Source organism: Lepisosteus oculatus, chromosome 1 (genome assembly GCF_040954835.1).
Source record: "Lepisosteus oculatus isolate fLepOcu1 chromosome 1, fLepOcu1.hap2, whole genome shotgun sequence".
Taxonomy (NCBI): domain Eukaryota; kingdom Metazoa; phylum Chordata; class Actinopteri; order Semionotiformes; family Lepisosteidae; genus Lepisosteus; species Lepisosteus oculatus.
Genome location: NC_090696.1, coordinates 3,049,642 through 3,065,750, shown reverse-complemented (window position 1 = coordinate 3,065,750; position 16,109 = coordinate 3,049,642). Strand labels below are relative to the sequence as shown.

Genomic DNA, 16,109 nt, shown 5'->3' with positions numbered 1-16,109 from the left:
CCTGCGACCATGAGGACTGTGAGGAGATGGTCTCAGGAGGCTTTGGAGGATCTACGTGGTGCTTTGGAGGCCACCGACTGGGATGTGTTGTGCAAACCACATGGGGACGACATAGACAGCATGGTGGACTGTGTCACTGACTACATAAACTTCTGCGTACACAACACCATCCCCACCAAAGACGTACACTGCTTTTCCAATAACAAACCCTGGATCACCAGCGACCTGAAGGCTCTTCTGAATGACAAGAAGAGAGCCTTTAGGAGGGGGGATAAGGAAGACGTCAAGCGTGTTCAGGGGGAACTAAAGCAGAAGTTAGGAGAGAGCAAGGACGCCTACAGGAGGAAGGTAGAGGACAAGCTGCAAAGGAATAGCGAGGGACGTAGGGAGCAGCACGAGAGAGATCACTGGCTTCAAACAGGCTGGGGGTGCAACAGAGGGGAACCTGGAGATGGCCAACGAGCTCAGGGCCTGTGGCTCAACACCTATCCCCCCCACACGCTCCCTAAGCCCCCACAGCTGCGACTGTCCAACACCTCCGCCATCCCCCCACTATTACAGCCGCCTTCAGCTACAACCCCCGACAGCTACTCACCCACCCATCCCCCACAGCTGCCACTCTCCAACCTGCAGCACTGAAAGTGCTATGAGCACCATCCCCCAGGCCAGGCTGACCATCACGGCTGACCAGGTGAAGAGGGAGCTGAAGAGGCTGCACCAGGGTAAGGCCACAGGATCAGACAACATCTGTCCCAGAGGTCTGAGGGCTTGTGCGGATCAGCTGAGCGGAGTGCTCCAGAGACTGTTCAACCTGAGCCTGCGCTTGGAGAGAGTCCCGGTGCTCTGGAAGACATCATGCCTGGTCCCGGTACCAAAGAAAGGGCGCCCCTCTGTCCTCAATAACTACAGACCAGTTGCACTGACTTCTCACGTCATGAAGACACTGGAGAGGCTGGTCATGTCCCACCTGAGACCCCTGGTCAGTTCATCACTGGAAACCCAGTGGAAACAGTGGAACAGTGGAAACCCAGTGGAAACAGTTCACCTACCAGCCCAGTGTTGGTGTGGAAGATGTAATCATCTACCTGCTGCAAAGGGCCTACTCCCACCTGGACAAGGCTGGCAGCACTGTGAGGATTCCGTTTTTCGACTTCTCCAGTGCCTTCAACACTATCTAGCCCTTACTGCTAGGGAAGAAGCTGGAGGAGATGCAAGTCAGTGCCTCCATGATCTCATGGATCACCGACTATCTGACAGGCTGACCACAGTTTGTGAGACTTCAGAACTGTGCGTCTGAACAGGTTGTGAGTAACACAGAGGGTTCATCAGGGGAAAGTTCTTTCTCCATTCCTCTTCACCCTCTATACTTTGTTTGAGTACAACTCAAAGTCATGCCACCTGCAAAAGTTCTCTGCAATTGTGGGATGTATCAAGGATGGGCAGGAGGAAGAGTACAGAGGACTGGGCAGCAGCTTTGTGGAGTGGTATAGGGAGAACCACCTGCAATTGAATATGGCAAAGACAAAGGAGTTGGTGATAGATTTCAGGAGGAAAAGGGTCCAACCTACTCCTTTCTACATCCATGGGAGTGGCGTGGAGATAGTGGACTCATACAAGTACCTGGGAGTACACATCGACAATAGACTGGAATGGTCCAAGAACACCGAGGCCATCTACATGAAGGACTTGAGCCGACTCTACTTCTTGAGGAGGCTCAGGTCCTTCAATGTGTGTAGTAAGATGCTACATATGTTCTATCGGTTGGTGGTGGTGAGCGCCATTTTCTATGCAGTGGTATGCTGGGGCTCTGGGATTAGAGCAGGGGATTCTAACAGGGTGAACAAGCTCATCAGAAGAGCAAGCTCTGTCATTGGGTCTGGCCTGAACCCTCTGGAGGTAGTGGTAGAGGAGAATGGTGTCCAAAACTAGAGGCCATCATGGACAATGTCTCCCATCCCCTCTATGACATGCTTGTGGAAATGAAGAGCACGTTCAGGACTAAACACGTGTTCTTGGACTAAACAGTAAACTCTCTGCTACATCTGGCTTTCCCGTTTACAACCGTTTTTGTGCAATATATGCCAGGGACTTGTGCAATATATTTATATTTATATTGTGCAATACTTCTTTTGTGTATGCTCTGGTTTGTTCTTTGTATGTTCTGGACTGTGAGTAACTCTTCTTAGTGCACTTCTCACTGACTGTACTGATTGTATTGTATGTATTGCAACAGAGCTCGCTGTATCACCTGTGAATATATATCCAATACCACACACATTCAGGGCCCCTCAGGACAATTCTGGATCACTCAGATGACATCCTGTACCTCCAGCAACCTTATTTACTGCATCTCTTGCAGTAAAAGCCCAGCTATCTCCACTGACACACACATCATGTGCTAACAGGAACATGGTGAAACATGGTGAAACAGGAAGGAGACTGGGAGACCGCACATAGTTTCTCATTTCACCTCTTACGGCAATGATCACACTAATCTCTCTGTCTGCGTTCTCAAAGAGTGGTTTCTGAACTCCTACTGCAGAAAGACATCCAAAACCAAAATGATCCTGAAACACGGATCAGATCTTCCCCCTTCTCTCAGTGACAGACGAGTTTCCTCCTAATCCTCTCTATTCATTTGCCCCTCTCTTCACCTCTCTTGACTTCGCCCCACCTGAGTGCCCACTCTGCCTCCCCCCTGCCCCCCCCTCCTCTCCACTCCCGGCTTCTGTTCTCCCAGGCTGTATCGGCTGCTGACTTCCCTCTCCTTCTCACACCTGAAGAAGGCTCCACAGCCGAAACGCCGAGTCTCTTTTCTCCTCATTTCAGCTGGAATAAACCTTTACTTGTTCCTTTTCTAAATTAGGCCCATGTATGGTTCACCTGTAAGTCACAAACCTGTAGGGGCCAGTAGTTTGCAGAGAAAATCAAGTCTAGGCTGCATACTTCACTAAATTAACCAACATGTCTGACGTAGACGTTTGAACTGTTACATTTCAACTGAGCTCATAATCTGTCATATTTCAATATCTTTAACTTTAAATCTCGATTAAACGTGATGAACGCGGGGAGCTGTAATTCAGCTCAAAAGCAAGTGCACACTTTAGATTCCCAACCCGGTGCTGGAAGCGAATATTTGCACAGCAGGTGGAGCATGCGGATGCCCACAGACACAAAGACAGATGCCCCGGAGAACAAACGGATTCGCTCTTCACAGCAGATGTGGTGGCACAGCGCAGCCTCCTGTGCCCTCTGACCTTGGCCTGGCTTGGCACTGAGGCGGTGCCACGTGCCCAGCGTGTGCAGGGAGATGTAGTTGGCCTCGAACTCGCAGTTGGGGTTGAGCAGAAGCCCCCGCAGGTGGGCGCGCAGGCCGGGGGGCCGTCCTTTGAAGGGGCCCAGGAAGACGCGCCTGGAGTCGTAGTCATTGGCGTGAAGGTTGTCCCACACCAAGGGGGGGCGCTGCAGCACAGCCTGCACCTCCATCACAGAAGCCACGCTGAGCTCCCGCGAGATCACCTTATTGCCTGCCGGACAGACACAGGAGCACGCTGTCAGATCCCCACACTGCGAACCAGTCACATACTGTCACTGAAGCACCGACTGGGCAGAGTGTCAGTGTGTCTCTGTACATTAACACATGAGGCGTGTGTCAGTGCAGTGTCAGTGTGTCTCTGTACATTAACACATGAGGCGTGTGTCAGTGCAGTGTCAGTGTGTCTCTGTTCATTAACACATGAGGCGTGTGTCAGTGCAGTGTCAGTGTGTCTCTGTACATTAACACATGAGGTGTGTGTCAGTGTGTCTCTGTACATTAACACATGAGGTGTGTGTCAGTGCTGTGTCAGTGTGTCTCTGTACATTAACACATGAGGCGTGTCAGTGCAGTGTCAGTGTGTCTCTGTACATTAACACATGAGGTGTGTGTCAGTGCAGTGTCAGTGTGTCTCTGTACATTAACACATGAGGTGTGTGTTGCTGTGTGTCTCTGTACATTAACACATGAGGTGTGTGTTGCTGTGTGTCTCTGTACATTAACACATGAGGCGTGTGTTGCTGTGTGTCTTGGCACAGAGGCTCTCCTGCTAGTTTTACTCACCAGTCCAGATGACAGTGATGCCAGGAAGGAGATCCTCACCCACAGTGTTCAGGTAAGGAGACTTGGCCAGACTGGGTGAGCACAGGGAGTTGCAGTACTCTGAAACATTGCACAATGCAACGAGTCATGGTGCCCTTCCACAACTGAACATAGCACACTGACCTCGAAGGGCAAAGGCACACTAAGACAGGCATCTGGGCTAAATCATAACAGCCACTCTCTGTTGTACCTGTGAGCCATTTCTTCAGTGTGCTGATACTGGAACATAATGGGAAGGAGCAACTTCAAACTGGGAGTCTGCTTCTCAGGACTTAATACTATTACAGCTCTAGGTGACTATGGCCATGTCTCTGAGAATCTAAATACAGGGAACTCCTAGCTATTGTCACATTTCCAGTTGCCAAGCAAATGGATGTTTGGCTGAGAAGTAGGGGTCCAGATTCAGCGATCAAAGCAATCATGAAGTTTACCTTGGTTTAGGCTAGTTTATAAGGTTCTGAGTACGTGTTTGTCAATCAACAGTCCAGAAAGTACCATATATGGGGGAACAATAAGTGAAAGAGGAAAATATTGAAGGAAAGAACTCCTTGTTCCAGATCGTCCAAAACGAACAGACAATTTTCAGATTATTTTAAAGGAACAGCTCAGTATTTGAACCTTGCCAAGAGAGCTTGCTATTCTGTGTTTTTAGGGAACTCTGCTTTCCCGAGTGAAGAATCCCTTGGCTAAAACCAGCCTCTCCTGGTTATTGAGTGCATTTTAGAATAGGGAGATAGGCTCCCATTCCTTCAACAAAAACAAAATATTACTCCTCAAATCTGTCCGCGACTAGAGCAGTTTTTGAGAGAAGTACTGTCCTGCCAATGTGAAAAAAAGACAGTCAACTTGATTGATTTGTCTGTCGGTGTGGACACCTAAACCCTGCACAGCAGCTCCCTATAGATGTGGATAAGGCCCACTCTTAAAAACAGGAGACCCCAGGCCTCAGTGAGGGATTCCCTGGTGGGAGAAGTGAGTGACGACACCCAGCCCCTTCTCTCAGTCCCAGCCTACCTGTGGGGCAAAACAGGAAGATGGGCGGCTCTCCCAGGAACCGGAAGATCTCATTGGCCACAGACACCTGGGCGTGAGCAAACGAAGAGAAGGCCTCCTTGTCAGCCTGGCACAGGGAGTGATCGATGTCATCAAATAGGATGGCAAAGGCCTTGCACCCGAAATCTGCCACCTGGTGGAAGAGGGTGGGGGGACAGACATAAGGCAGACAGCGTTGGTGACAGCCTGCAGCTGACAGCATGATCAGACACAGAGAGGACCCGACGCGAGCAAGAGAGGAGATGGCTATGACACACACCGCTCCAGGCCTGCCCGGAGAAAGAGGAAGAAAGGCTGGAGGGGAGGAGGCCAAGGCCAGCGTCTCACTACCTGCTTCAGCTTGCGCTTGAGCAGGCCCACGTCGCAGGGGCTGGAGAAGACGATGTCCTGGCCGGGGGAGAGCGCATACACGAACTGCAAGTCCCGGGACGCTGCCTCCTCCACCAGGGGCCGGAGCTGGGCTGCAGGCAAGGGAGAGGAGGGGTGAGGGGGCAGAGAGCGAGGGAGACAGGAGGCCAGGTTTTAAATTTCGCATTTCCAGACAGTAAGTGTCTCCGGGGACCGGCCTCTTATTAAATCAGGAGAGCTGGGCTCTGCCCATTGTCCAACAGCACTTCAACTGAGAATGTCACTGTGCCAAATAAAGATAAGATAAGATAAGATAAGATCACTTTATTGGCCATATACAATTTCTTGCATTTGGAATTTGTCTTTTCACAGACCCCAGCTTGCTCTCCATGAGACACACAGACAGGGAGAGGAGTTTGGGGTCAGAGTCCAGGGTCAGCCATTTATACAGCACCCCTGGAATTGGGGTGAAGGGCCCTGCTCAGGGGCCCAACGGAGTAGGATTCCTCTGCCGGCCGCGGGATACGAACCAGCAACCTTCCAGCCACAGGCACAGATCCTGAGCCTCAGAGCCACCGCTCCGCCCAGGGTGCCGCAGTCTACTCTGATTAGCAAGACCAGCTGACCGATCGGGCCCTGTCTGCTGGAGTCCTGACACTAGCATGTTAACACTTCGCTCCAAAACCTTGTCATTTCAACTCGCCCCCAGGCCAAAGCGAAAACTGATAGCTCATCCCTCCCTCCAGAGCCTGCGCACAGAAGGGGAGTCATCTCAAGCACTCGGGCGGAGAGAGAGCTTCACGTTTCACTCTGCGTCCCGCCCTCCCCCTGACAGAGCCGGGTCTGCAGTCGAGATGCTCTCTCTCTTCACGAAAGGCCAGTTCCAAGAAACAGTCAGTGCCAATTAGCTTTTACTTCAGACGGTGTAGATTTTCCACACATCCGTTGCTGCAATCTGTTATTTTGAAAGTGTGAGTCTGAGTTAAAGGCAAGGGTGGTGCTGTCTCTGCTCTAGCCAAGAAGCTAGAGGCAAAAGCCCACTTCCAAATTTAGGGTGGGGAACAAACTCAGCTGAGCCACCAGGTGGCGCTGTGAGGCGGAACATCAAGGCAGTATGCTCAGCTATGATGGGCTTGTGATTATCATCCCTAACACAGTGCCACCTAGTGGCCCACCTGAATTAGCCCTCCACCCTTCACATCCAATTTTATGCATCACATCATAATTGTGCCCTTCATGTAGACAGAGTGCAACACTGAAAAGGACTTCCCTCACTGTCCCATTGTGCCAAGGTATCTCCCTCCCTGCTGCAGAAATCTCAGATTTCTTTTTTATTTTCCACTTTTATATTTTCTATTGCTAAAACAGATCTTTTAAACTCCCTCACGATAAGCTACTGTTTCTCTGTGGACAAGGGGCTCAGACTCCCCCCTGGGCATGTGTCAGTACAGCGGACCCCTGCCTCCTCAGTACCTGCTTCCTCGGGGGAGTAGACCTCCCTCCACAGCAGCCGGTGCTTGAGGTCGTCCTTGGGGCCGTACAGGTAGGTGTTGAGCCCCCAGCGCTGCATCCTGCAGTCACACAGACAGAGACGGCGCAGTGAACAGACACAATTACTTCATTCCAGCCTGGGAAGAGAGCAGAATCTGGACAGGGGGACTTCAGCTGAGGTGCTGTAGCACCTGACCTGATCAGGTTTAGGCTACATTTACTCCTTGCAGAGAGACAGACACACCTGTCGTATTAACACATGAGGTTGTTGACACACACCTGTTGTATGTGACATTTCAGGAACAACTGAAAGAGTGGGTACCCTTGCCAAACACAGCCATTGTGCCATGTGTATAGTTTGTAATGCATATGCAGTGATGACTTCTAAAGAACATCCATTTGTGGCAACAGAGCTCTGAGGCTGGCTGGAGCTGTACTCGGTGTACTCAGACTACACCTTCCTAGAAACCTTCGCTGAACCTCCGGGACGCAGGGTGGCTCAGAGGTCGAAGCCGAAGGCTCCAGTCTTTCTAAAGGCATAGGTTCACACCCCACCTTTACTCTTAAGAGTTGCGGGAGAGTGGAATAGTCTACCCCAGCTGAATAAGATCCTCAGATCAGTTAGCTACTATCTACTCCATGTGACAGATGGGCAGAACGGGTCTTTCCATATTTGTAACTGCTTTGAACAAGATGCCCCAGCTGACAGCACGGAGCCAGCCAGCTGACCTTCTGGGGAAAGATGTCTTCAAACCTGGACCTCACGATCCACATTACCTTCCAGCTCTCTTCCCGCCTGTGCTCATCATCACCTTCATGGACTATCAGTTCATTAGACTGGTGATTGCGATTGTTTTTGAATTCATACAGGCTCATGTCGAACTGGATTACTTTCTAAAAGGCTCTCTTCCCAGCACTGCTCAGGAGTTTAAATAAGCAAATATAAATGAAAGATTCACTCTTTTCTCTGCTGTCCAGCCTTCCTCTTTTCCGATCCCTGAGCTGGAACTCAGCTGAAACCCCTGCCAATCTCTTGACACAGGTGCAGCGCATACACCTGACCACACATCAAGAACAGATGGAGAGAGAGGGGCCTGCAGTGTAGCCTGCTCTCTCCCTCCACGCCTCTCTCTCTCTGGTCGTACCCATAACCTCTAGGGCAAGAGATCCGGACAGCTCGGGGGGAGGAGTGGTGCGTTCCAGAAGGAGAGAGCAATCGGATATCACAGCATGCTGCAATGCCGGTGTTTTGTGCACAAGCACCCTCACTAAGAGAATGCAATATATACGGTGCTGTCATCCTTAGAAGAGTAACTGACACTGTGAGATAGTGATGAACTTGCTTTAGACTTCATGAAGGGCCAGACAGGATGTCTCTTTATGAACATCAGCCAGCGGAGTGCAGCCCCTGGTACAGACTGGGGGAGGGGTGCAGAAGACATGTCTGACCGCACCTGAACGGGCCCAGGGCCAGTGAAAGATGTGCACTCTTGCTGTCTCTGTAAAGAGATGAGAAAACCATCTTCTGCGTGGCGGCTCTGCCGCAGCCTTGCGAAACGCAGACTACCTGACAGCAGGCACCTGGCTTTTCGTTAGGTTGACATCTGAATGTAACCACACGTGTGCCATACAGTACATGCTTTGTATTTTGAAAGGAAAAGAAAACGACAACAACATCCTATCTACCTACGGTATCTATCCACCCTGTCCCTGCCTCACTGCACTAGGTTTCAGTTTTTGTGATGATACTTTCACACCCATTACTGAACCTCTGTTTCTGCACATTTCCTGAAAACATTGCAGGCACGTGCACAGTGCACCGCTCGTGTACTCACCACTGGAACAGCACCTTCCTCTGCTCCATAGACCAGGGCCTGCCATAGAATCCTGCAAGGCACACACATACAGTACACTGTAACCAGCACGGACTGATCATGGCCATTTCACATGAACCACAGCACCTCACTTCTAATGTGCACAAACACTACTGCATTTAGTAAGAAACACCTCTATTATCTTCATAATCACAAAATAAAAAATATTAAGAAATACTGCACAGCTCCTGCCAAATGTCTCCAAAGTCATGCAGAGGTCCATGAGCAAATTCTCACTCTTGATAGCAGAGCCACTTGGTGCTGAGAGCTCAGGGGCAGCTTTGGGTCTCCAGCCCTGAGCGCTGAGGTCAAGTGGGAGAGATCAGGGCTCAGACCTCTACATACCCTCCTGGGAGCACTACCCAACTGGCTTGAGGCTGTACCTGTTGCTGTGCATGCTATGATGCACACAGTGTTAAAACAGCAAGCTCAACATGTGATTGCACATGACACTGGGATCAAGATTGTTTGCATTAATTGTTACTACAGGTTTACTTGTGGACACCATGCGCACTTGTTTTGTGTGTGAATTCTGACCTGGTGAGGGAAGGTGTTAGTCAGGGCTGCCCGACAAAGCAAGTGCCACACCTACGTTCTGCACACGCTGCGCCAGACGGCACTGAGCCCTCTGAGAGGCCAGGGACGACACGCGGCACTTGTCACAACGCCTCTTCACAGCTCCCACAGAGTCGCTGTCATTCACTACAAGAATCTTCAAGATCCAGGTTGGTTTCCGATTTTGAATCCGCTAACCCTTCCACTTCTGATGCCATGGTTAGAAAAAGCCCTTAGCATCCAAGGAGAGCCGGAACAGAACAGCAGAGCCAGAGTCCAAGCCAGCTCCAGCACACTGCTGCTCTTCATTCTGGAATTACAGGGGCGAGCCTCTCACGCCTCAAGATGAAGGTACAATATTATTATTACAACGAAATTGCGGCTGGGCTCTCTGGGTGCTTTTAGGCAATGGCTGGTTAGGAAAGTGTAGACAACACTGACACTTGGATGTGAATCTTTAATATGCAGCAAGCAATCATATCAGTGCCACATATTTAAAACGTGTCTAAAACTGGGTCCTGGGGGGCCACCCCAAGAGACCATCCGCCATCCCACAAAGAGACACTGAACAATTAAATCAGAAAGCACCGCTGCCCCACATTGCCTGCTTGACTTCGATTTTCAATGGCATCACATTTGCCTTACAAACTCTTCCAACTACGTAGAACCAAAGTGCCTTTCCACCTTCTCTATAGGCACTTCTCTGTTGCGCTTTGAGGGCAAGAGAGGCTATAAATGAGCCGGAGGAGCTGTAGGGCGGAAGACTACAACTCACACAATTCCCTCCACCCAGCTGACAGTACAACAAAAGGCAAATGTCATCTTGGGCAAATAAAACCTGTAATCGTTTGCTCTCCAAGGGTTGCAGTAAGGGTAGGACAGCGTGAGAGAGCCTAGAGACAGGACAATACCCCAGATACAGAGTTGATTTTGTGTTTGTTGCATAACTAAATGCACCCCTGCACAAGGGACTTAAATGTCTCCATTGTGTCAGAGAGCATCTCTTATCCTAAAGGACAGAGCAAACGAGCAGCCCAGCTATCACGGCCAGTTCCCTGAGCCGACACCGCCCTCAAAGGGGAACTGCAGCTCTCAGACCACTTATTAAATTGTGGTAACAAATTAATTGATGGCAAATTTCACAAATGATGACCTTTTACAAATTTAAAACGAAGCACAAAATCGCGAACTTTGTAAAAGTACTGTAAGTGCCGCGGTGTTGCGAACGCCGGGTCTGGCCACGGGTGAGAGTGAGAGTTTGTGAGAATTGTGATGTGAAGCGGCCCTTCCTGCTCACTAGTCACTGTCATGAGTCATGTAATGTGAAGTCAAGGCAAATAAGTACAGGTTGTGCAGCAGACTTTTCACCACAGAAATGTTCCAATGTGATCTGCATGCAGAGATAACAAGTCCCATTTAGATAGATAGATAATACTTTATTAATCCCGTAGGGAAATCGACGTGTTACAGCAGTCCAGCCCAAGACAAGCAAAACAGACATCAGAATAGTTATAAAACAAAATAAATAAAAATAAATAAATACATAGGTGTGTGCAAAATGTGCTGATCATAGTCACTGTAAAAACAATAAAATATGTGCAAAATGTGCATAGGTTTATACAGACTGATTGTCCAAAAAGTACAATGGAGCAAACATGCTGTCAATAGAGGAGCAAATGAAGGGCTAACAGTCCGAGCCTAGGGCAGCGTTATACACCCTGACAGCCGCCGGGAGGAAAGACCTGCGGAAATTTAGGGGCAAAACAGTCTGGAAGTTGTGAGCAATACTTGTATTGTATTAAAAGAGCTGTCTTCACAGGCCTGCTTGTTAACAATGTCATAGGGCCGCAACACGCCAACAGAGGTTTACGTCTCGTTCTGAACCACAGACACTGCCGACAACATGGCGCTGCACAGACCTGGAGAGCTCGTCTGCTTTGTGATGTCAATTGGAGGTTTTACAAGTTACTGTGTACATTTTACTTCTATTGTGGTTTGAGATGCACTCATCACTGCTTGTTCTTTCTAACCCCAAAATATAAACATATAATTGCAGCTCCCCTTTAAATCTTAAAGGAATTTATACTTAAATATCTAGAGGTGATTTTGACATTTGACATTTGACATTTGATAACTGGGAGAAATTCAACTATTTTCCAACTGCTGCTCAAGAGGTCAGGCCTATTTCTGGGGCTCATAGGTGTGAGCCTTCGTGTATGAGCAAGGCACACCTCTGTTCCCCATATGCAAGTGCTGTTTTCACTGCCTTCTGTTTCATAACCCGACAGCAGCAGACCTGGATCAGTGCCTCACAGTTCTGCACCTAACCTTTGCATCCTGTCATGCCAATAGCAATGTGTGACAACAGGATGCACAACCACTGACGTCTTTGAGCCTCACAGGGCATCAAAAGTAATCAGTCTGGCTCCTCTTTCACAACATCAACCTGCTACCACTGGCACACATCATCTGTCCTCACAGAGTCTACCTCCACTGTTACACTGATAACCCTGGTTTATTAGCAGAACCTGGGTTCAATTCCTGGGGTGCTGTCTGCGTGGAGTTTGTATGTTCTCCCCGTGTTCACATGGGTTTCCTCTGGGTGATCCAGTTTCCTCCCAAAGTCCAAAAACATACTAGTAGATTTCTGGAGAAACTGACCCTGGTGTGTGAGTGCGAGTGTGTGCGTGTCTGTCTGCCCTGCGATGGACTGTTGTCCCATCCAGGGTGTATCCTGCTTTGCGCTCGTTGCTTGCTGGGATAGACTCTGGCACCCCTGAGACCCTGTATTGGATAAAGCAGTTTAGAAACTGAATGGATGAAAAAACGCCACTAGGAATTTTACATAGGAATAGAAAATGTCAGGAGTGCCCATCTGAAGAGCCCTGTGGGTTCCCTCCAGACCTGTGAGCTGGAGTCCAGCTGCACTGCTTAGTTTGAGCTAAACGCTGTGACACAGTGGGAGCTGCTGACCACTCTGGGCTGGGCACAGTGGTCAGCATTGCTACCACACAGCTCTGGGTCTCTGGGATGTCTCTGGGTGTCTGTGTGTCTGCTCTGTGCTGGACTGGTCCTGGTGTGAATGTGTGTGTCTGTGACTGTGTGTGTGTGTGTGTGTGTGTCTGCTCTGTGATGGACTTGCCCTGGTGTGAGTGTGTGTGTCTGTGACTGTGTGTCTGCTCTGTGGTGGACTGGCCCTGGTGTGAGTGTGTGTCTGTGTGTGTGTGTCTGCTCTGTGGTGGACTGGCCCTGGTGTGAGTGTGTGTCTGTGTGTGTGTCTGCTCTGTGGTGGACTGGCCCTGGTGTGACTGTGTGTCTGTGTGTGTGTGTGTGTGTGTGCTCTGTGATGGACTGGCCCTGGTGTGAGTGTGTGTCTGTGACTGTGTGTCTGCTCTGTGGTGGACTGGCCCTGGTGTGAGTGTGTGTGTCTGCTCTGTGATGGACTGGCCCTGGTGTGAGTGTGTGTGTGTCTGCTCTGTGGTGGACTGGCCCTGGTGTGAGTGTGTGTGTCTGTGAGTGTGTGTCTGTGTGTGTGTGTCTGCTCTGTGGTGGACTGGCCCTGGTGTGAGTGTGTGTGTGTCTGCTCTGTGATGGACTGGCCCTGGTGTGAGTGTGTGTGTGTCTGCTCTGTGGTGGACTGGCCCTGGTGTGAGTGTGTGTGTCTGTGAGTGTGTGTCTGTGTGTGTGTGTCTGCTCTGTGGTGGACTGGCCCTGGTGTGAGTGTGTGTGTGTCTGCTCTGTGGTGGACTGGCCCTGGTGTGAGTGTGTGTGTGTCTGCTCTGTGGTGGACTGTGGCCCTGTGCCTATTGGTTTCTGGGTCCAGCTCCCTCGCAACCCTTGTACTGGACAAAGCAGTTAGAAAATGGATGGATGTCGAGTCTGCTCTGTTTAAATCACCTTCTCTCTCTCGGTTCTTATGCTTTAAATAAAAAGAAAACCAACAAGGCTAAGAACTGCATGGCGGAGAGTTGATCCCACCCGTTTCCACAACAACAGTTATAACAACACTTATTTTTTTATGAATCATAACCTGGTTGGCATGTGAATGCACAGCCCGTCTGTCGATTTTAATTTTTCTCAGATTAGATGAGAAAGCGAGTTAATCATCACTTGAATCACGGCAGGCACCCGTCGCCCACCGTGCACCGCAGCAGGGATGGACCCACGCAGATTGAACGGATAAGCGCAGGTCCGGATGAATAGCGGAGCGAGTTGGCCGAGGGACAGCCGGATCAGTGACCGTTATCACTGCCTCCCTGCTGGGGATCTGCCTCCTCCTGTTCAAGCTGACCTCTGCCCGCGCCCGTCTGCGGTCCGCCCAGGGGCGGGGGGCTCGCAGGTGGGATGACCGCCGCCTCGCACCTGTGATTTGGGTCCCAGTACCTCAGCCGCCAGACAGGCGCTGTTAGAAACACACGAACGCTGCACCAGAACTACACCCTTCTACAATATATTTTATTGATCAAGGAGAAGACAAGAACCCTTAAACAGCGCGACCGAAGGAAATCCGATGAAAAGGTCCAGGTTGATACTGATAATGTCGGCACCGCCCCCGCCACTCTCCTCCTGAACCTCTCCACGGCGACTATACATTGAAAGAAATGGAACCGTGTGGCTTATTCCATGTCAAAGAAAAATAAATATATATAGTTATCTTTTTTATAAATAAAAAAATCCGCTCACCTTCCACCACTCCACAAAGGAATCCGGGCTTTTCCTCCATTGCTGTACAGTCCCGCTGCGCTGCGTCCACTCTCAACCTGCGGGAACGTGTTTCGGGAAGGGAAGGAAAATGTATCTCGCTCGCCCTTCCAGTCAGGCGCTCAGGAGCCTCGCCATCTCGCCTTCTCCCCGGTGCTGGCAGGCAGCGGGTCCACACCGGCCGTCACCAACCCACCCACTCGCACGCATGCACGACAGCAATCTCAACGCCCCCCGAAGACAGCCGGTGTCGGTCCAGGGGCCGGGTCTGTCCCAGTCCGAGCGCAGGGTGGGTCTCCTCAGATCACAGCCGTGCACTCACGGAGACATCTGTTTTCAACCTCAAGGCCTGGGGGCTACGCTGTGCGGCACACGGTATTGCCAAGGAGACAGGATCGAGTTTCGCACAGTTCCACAGAGGTGTATTCTGCACAAGCGCTGATGGGGAAAAACATCCACCGACAGTGGCTGGTTTTACGACGATTTGGGTACTGTAAGCTCGTCGGCGCACCCTAGCGGCCTTGGTCAGCAGTGCAGCAGCCGGACAGTGTGGGAAATCATTAAAAAAAAACTTTTAGAATTTTTTTTTCCCCTCGAAGAAGAAATATTGTACGAATTTTTTTCCAAGGGAAGCTAGACAGAGGCAAAGAGAAGCTTTGGTCATTGTAATCTGAATGATTTGTATTTTTCCCCCCCCAAACACTAACAATCTTTTTCGTCTCTTCATGATGAATACGCCGCATAGCAACAAGTCAATCAACGCGACTAAAACGTTTTAAATGCAGCCGAAGGGGTCGCACTTGTTATGACTGCTGCCTCGTAGCACAGGGGTGTCTGTGTCTGTGATGGAATGGCGTCCCATCCAGTGTGTGTCCCATGCAGGAGCTGCTTTGAGATGTCAGTGTAATCTCTAAATGTAGATAGCAATCAACATGGATAGCATTTCTTTGTACAAATGTGGGAGGAAACTACTGTATCTGCAGAAAAAGACAACATATATGTGAGCAGATTATTTAGACTCCACACAGAAGAATTGCCACAGCGGTATTGATCTCTGACCCGGTCGGAAGAGTCACCCGATAATAGATACAACACATTTTAAAACATGTGTCTATACTGTTTGAACAGTTTGAGCTCATCTAGCTGTTGCAGCCAGGGTTTCAGCTGCGTGGCTGGGCAGCTTGTTCCAGACCCTCACAATCATGTGTGCGAAGAGGTATCTCCTGTTCCTGCTTTGAAGGGCATTTGTGTGCGGTTTCCTCTTGTGTGCCCTGGCTCATGTTTCTTCGCTGATGCCGAGGAAGTACACTGGCTTGACTTTGTCAGTGACCTTCAGAAAGTGGTAGGCGTGAATGAGGTCCCCTCTCGGTCCTCGCTGTTCAAGACGAAAGCGATTCAGTTCTTTCAGCCTGTCTAGAAGTCTAGGAAGTGTAAACCTGTTAGAGCTGTCTGTAAATGATCAGATTTTATGAGCAGGTGAATGAAGAAGATATCCATTCATACAATGATGTTGCATACAGTACACAAAGCAGGCAGTGCATTTTTCTGCTTAAGAACTATTTGCTGATCTAGGGAAGCTGACACCTGACACCTCAGTATCTCAAGCCTAAATATCATGTTTCAAGTAGATTCCTATTCACTCATCTGTAGAGTTATTATAACATTATATTCAAGGAAAACATTATGGGCTTTTCAGTACTGAAACAAAAAAGAGAGAGGCATTAAAAACACCACAAATGAGTACAGGAACTAATAACTGTTATATCTGTTATGCCTCAGTATGAATCTGAAAAGAAATAATAGCACAGAAGTAACAATAATGTAAAAATGACCACAGCAAAACAATAAAAGGAGCTGTGTGGTAACAGTAAATACCACACATTGCTAGCTTCCTCCTGGAAGAGCCTGCAGCAAGCCAGGGATGATTACAAACGCCCTGCAAAGTGTGT

General features: G+C 49.6%; 1 protein-coding gene across 1 annotated transcript in view; it reads right to left on the bottom strand.

The window, feature by feature from the left end:
* The window catches only part of LOC102683302 (protein O-GlcNAcase), a 32,645-nt gene extending 16,953 nt beyond the window's left edge, over positions 1-15,692 (bottom strand). Inside the window, exons 1-7 of the mRNA XM_069178711.1 lie at positions 14,143-15,692; positions 8,866-8,917; positions 7,013-7,110; positions 5,522-5,652; positions 5,153-5,324; positions 4,100-4,198; positions 3,258-3,527 (exon numbers count right to left, since the gene is read on the bottom strand). Of these exons, the coding sequence (XP_069034812.1) occupies positions 3,258-3,527; positions 4,100-4,198; positions 5,153-5,324; positions 5,522-5,652; positions 7,013-7,110; positions 8,866-8,917; positions 14,143-14,182 (862 nt within the window). The 5' untranslated portion in view covers positions 14,183-15,692. The remainder of the gene's footprint in view (positions 1-3,257; positions 3,528-4,099; positions 4,199-5,152; positions 5,325-5,521; positions 5,653-7,012; positions 7,111-8,865; positions 8,918-14,142) is intronic.
* Positions 15,693-16,109: the final 417 nt, after the last annotated feature.